General features: G+C 47.9%; 1 protein-coding gene across 1 annotated transcript in view; it reads left to right on the top strand.

Annotated features, from left to right (window-relative positions):
• Positions 1-4934, top strand: part of enox1 (ecto-NOX disulfide-thiol exchanger 1) — an 81696-nt gene that overhangs the window by 50699 nt on the left and 26063 nt on the right. The window contains exon 5 of the mRNA XM_023393486.2: positions 7-109. Within this exon, the coding sequence (XP_023249254.2) occupies positions 7-109 (103 nt within the window). The remainder of the gene's footprint in view (positions 1-6; positions 110-4934) is intronic.

The raw sequence follows: 4934 nt of genomic DNA, 5'->3' as shown, positions 1-4934 counted from the left end.
GAGCAGAACCACCTGAGCGTCCCCGTCACAGATCATGGAGCCTGGGCCACGGCCATGAACAACCTGGGCATCATGCCTGTGGGCATCAGCGGGCAGCAGCTGGTTTCAGGTAACATCTGTACTCCACCCCCGGCTCTTTCATCTTTACACAGGAGAGGAAGCAGAGGTCATAAGGTGGGGGCAGGGGGTTAAGGGTCAGTCGGGGTAAGTCTTGGGGTAAGAATTGAGGGCGTGGCCTCTTTGAGTGACAGGTGGATGCTAGCACAGTCACCTCAGCTGATCAGTCAGTGAACATGACCTGTCTGTGTTCGTGGGGTAATTTGACGTGTTGTTAATGAACTAACTGAACATGAGGAAGTCTGAGCTGCTGTTTTTAGAGGTGACTGACAATCTAGTGTTATTTTGTTTGTATGTTAGCACTAAAAAGCAGGTATCACCGTCTGCACTCGCATTAACCTGGCTTGTTAGCTTAGCTCATTGACTAGCTAATGAGCCAGCAAATTAATTAGCCTTGGGTTAGCCTTCTAGCAAGACACCCACTTGTGCTAATGATGCTAATGAACACTGAAGTCTCAGCTCCACACAGGCCCCTCCTCTTTGACCATTTATGGATTAGCTGGGAGTTAGGGGGCGGAGTCAGACACTGCCAAGATGGCAACGGTGGAGCAGCTCAATCTGAGCTTCAGAAACCTGTGGGTGACGTCACAGAGGCGACGTCCATCTTTATTCACAGTGTGTGTCGCAGTAACAGCGGCTCACAACAGCTCTGTTTATTGTGTCCTATCTCCTTCTTCTCACATGCATCATGTGACGACCACTCAGATCTATCTGGTGACCCTTGGGAGGGGCCCGAGCCCTCAGTTGGGAACCACTGGACTAAACTCCTTTATCTCAGTGGATAAAGCAGCTTCACCTGGAGCAGCTGCAGCAGTGAAATGCTGCTGAATCACTGATGACTCAGGATAAACAGCTGAAGGTAACACCTCTGTAAAGACCTGAGAGTGCGTGTGAGTGTGAGTGTGTGTGTGTGTGTGTGTGTGTGTGTGTGTGTGTGTGTGTGTGTGTGTGTGTGTGTGTGTGTGTGTGATGTAGCTGCAGAGACTTTCCCAGACCTCAAACTGCGACACTTTGCTGCAGCTGGAAATCAGCTCAACAGAAACTCCAACATCTGGATGTGATGATCCCTCTGTTCTGGTCCTGATATCCAAACCACATCAGACCTCAGACCTCAGACCTGGGGAGTCTAATGTAAACTGAGACCTGTACTCCGCCCCTGAGCTCCACCAGTCCCTCAGCAGTGAGTTCAGTCCAGCTGTTCTCCAACATCAGCCCCACTTGTTATTTCAACAAAAACGACACTAAGCTCGTCGCGTCGTCGCTTCGTCTCACCTCAGGATCTGTTTATGAAATTGTTTTCCTGAGACGTGGGGATTTGTCTGAGCTTCCTGGTTGTGTGTCTTTCTGCTACATAAAGACTCGAGGGGGGGTTGTCATTGTATAAGCGCTGCATTGTGGGGGTTTATTAAATGAGCACGCGGGGAGATTTGTTGAGTTTTTTTTGTGCGTTAAGCCCAGAATAATTGAATGGCTGGATTTAACTGAGGAGCTGCTGAGAGGAGACAGACAGAGACACAGAGCTGGTTCCTCTGGACCACAGAGGAAATATGAACATGATGACATGATATTATTACAGTGGTGATGTGATGCCGAGGAGACTCCACCTCTGGCAGCAGCTGCCGCTCTCCTCCCTCTGTCGACCACATGTGGGAACATTTAGATCATGAGACGCTGAGACAGAAAACAGAGCAGAGGATCTGATGTGAGCGTTAAAGCTTCAACCACAAACACACAAACATGGTGGATTACTGTTGGTCCTCAGACCTCTGAAGGTCTCTGTGCTTTCTGGGACCTGGAGGCTGTGAGAGGGATCAGACTTGTTGCAGAACAGATCCTGGATCAGACTGAGGGTCCAGGACTCCCTGAACCCACCTGCTGGTCTTCTTCCCACAGTGCACCTGGTGCCATCACCTCCCCAGGTGTACGGTGACCAGAACCTGGACTCATCAGACCAGGAGACCTCCTTCCTTTGCTCCGTGGTCCAGTTCTGATGACAGTGGACAGGGTTACCATGGAGACTGTGGTTATAACCATCATTAATGTCTGTGACCGGAGCCTCGGTCTCTTCTGTCGGACCAGACAGGAAACGACTTCAGAAACATCTTCATCAGTTTGACATGAACACACATTAACACATGAGCTGCAGATACTCACAACACAACAGGAAGTGTTTCCATCCCCCCTCTCTCTCTCTGTTGCTTTCAGAATAAAGGCAAAAAATTACTTTAGAAAAATAAAGTGATGAACCTGTGATGCACCTGCATGGAAGTATTATAATAGATGTTTTATAATACGTTCATGTGCACCTGTTGTTCCATGTTTTTAACTTCAAAAGTCACAAATCAGTGAACAAGTCCCAGCCTGGTCCGTCACTTTTTAGTGTCCCCTGGAAACACGTGCGTTGTGTTGTGAGTATTTTCAGATCATGTGTCCTCAAACTGGTGAAGCTGTTTCTGAAGTGTCGGTGTGTCAGGAGGTATTTACTGACCAGGAGCAAATACTCTGTCTCGACTGAAGTACAAGTACCTCAGATACGTCAAGTACAGTACTTGGAATTGTTCTGCTTTTTTAAACCCAGTGAAAACTGTTGGATTGAGCTGCTCACGCTTCGTTAAGGGTTGATTTAGTTACGATTATATTTAGACTCAGTTTTAACCCTGACTTCTGCATGGTCGTTTTGGGCGTGTCCTGACTTGAAGGTAACCACAGCCAGATGTTTCCAGAGAAGCTGCTGCAGCTCTTCTTCATGGCTCTGATGACAAACAGTCATAAAATAATTACAATTAAAGGCATAAATACCCTTTTCTCTGTTTTGGCTCTGCGTCTCCTTCTTCTCCTCCGTGTGTGTGTTTTATTTCTCCTCCACGTTTCCTCCTCTGTTTCTGTGGCTGGCAGCTGCAGCGTCGCTCCGAGCCAGAGAAATGAACCTGGCTCCCATCGTTTTGGCTCGGGGAGAAAAAGCTGCGAGCGAAAAGCAGCCTTATGTGATTATGATGAATGTGTGGCACAAAGACTTGTAATTTACCTGTCGGGGTTATCGCAGACGACGCTTTAATGAGTTTTCCTAAGACCTGAAGAATCTGCGAAGCATCCCGGCTGCAGACGCTCAGATTTATGGGCGATTATCTCTCCAAGTGTATTTTTCCTTTTTTATCTCCGGTAAAGAGAGTGAGGCTTCTTTCTCTTTGCCAACCAAACTCTGCAGGAAGCGATTTAAAGCTGTGCAGCCCACAGCTCTGTGTTCTCTAACGCTGGCTGAAAGTGACAATGTGAAGGAGCCAATGAGAGAAAACCTGCTGAAAAACATTTGTTTTATATATAAAATATGAATCTACTGGGACAAAAGTTCAGTCCAGGAACTGAGTGAATGTCCATCCATCCGTGTTCAGCTCACGGTCCAGACATCCCCCTCCCCAGCAGCTTGGTTATGTTTAGGAAAGGATGATGATTTGGGTTAAAATAAGGACTTCTTCAACATTAGATGATCCTTGTTGTCATGGTTACAATAATAACAACAAATAGTCATGGATAATAAATAATAAGCAACGTGGGAATCGAACACACGGCTCTCCTGTGTCGTATTCATCCTCCTCCTGACGTGGACTCTGTCTCTCTTTATTCTACGTCACCGGCACTTTCCCCTTCGCTCCTGTCATCGTTACTACGGCCACTAGATGTCGCCTAGCAACAAAACTTAACAATGATGTCATAATGACCTGCTGCACAGACGACCTGTGGGCTCGTTCTCCGCCCTTTACTGAGTCTGTTCAGCGTGGTCGTACAACACGTCGTAACAACCAGTTTATTTGACGACTTGTACTTGTACTGTTTTTAATCTTATCTGGAAAAAAACTGTTTAAAATGTGAATTTGAAGTCGGAGGATTTTTCCTCCGATTTTTCCTCCGACTTAGACGGAAACATCTCAACATTCATGTTCTCCAGAGTGATGCACTGTAGAGACTGGCCGACTGTTGCAGGTGAGGACTGACTGTTTCAGGTGAAGACTGACTGTTTCGGTTGAAGACTGGCTGACTGTTTGAGGTGAGGACTGACTGTTTGAGGTGAGGACTGGCTGTTTCAGGTGAGGACTGGCTGACTGTTTGAGGTGAGGACTGGCTGTTTCAGGTGAGGACTGGCTGGTTGAGTTGAAGACTGGCTGTTTGAGGTGAAGACTGGCTGTTTCAGGTGAGGACTGGCTGTTTGAGGTGAAGACTGGCTGTTTCAGGTGAAGACTGGCTGTTTGAGGTGAAGACTGGCTGTTTCAGGTGAAGACTGGCTGTTTGAGGTGAGGACTGACTGTTTGAGGTGAGGACTGGCTGTTTGAGGTGAGGACTGGCTGTTTGAGGTGTAGACTGGCTGTTTGAGGTGAAGACTGGCTGACTGTTTGAGGTGAGGACTGGCTGTTTCAGGTGAGGACTGGCTGTTTCAGGTGAGGACTGGCTGTTTGAGGTGAGGACTGGCTGTTTGAGGTGAGGACTGACTGTTTGAGGTGAGGACTGACTGTTTCAGGTGAGGACTGACTGTTTGAGGTGAGGACTGGCTGTTTGAGGTGAAGACTGGCTGTTTCAGGTGAGGACTGACTGTTTGAGGTGAGGACTGGCTGTTTGAGGTGAGGACTGGCTGTTTCAGGTGAGGACTGGCTGTTTCAGGTGAGGACTGGCTGTTTCAGGTGAGGACTGGCTGACTGTTTCAGGCTGTGAGCAGTAGAAACATTTCTCTCAGATGACAGTGGGGGAGGTTCGTCCTCTCGTCCTGTGACAGCTTCCCTCGCTTGTGATTTGAATCACTCTATCCTTGCTGGTGTTGTGGCTGTGTG

Source organism: Seriola lalandi, unplaced genomic scaffold, assembly GCF_002814215.2.
Source record: "Seriola lalandi dorsalis isolate HSWRI2012SDOR001 ecotype SW California unplaced genomic scaffold, Sedor1 jcf7180002054936, whole genome shotgun sequence".
NCBI classification, from domain to species: Eukaryota; Metazoa; Chordata; class Actinopteri; order Carangiformes; family Carangidae; genus Seriola; species Seriola lalandi.
The sequence above is the reverse complement of the archived record's forward strand: the minus strand, read 5'-3'. Positions and strand labels throughout refer to the sequence as shown.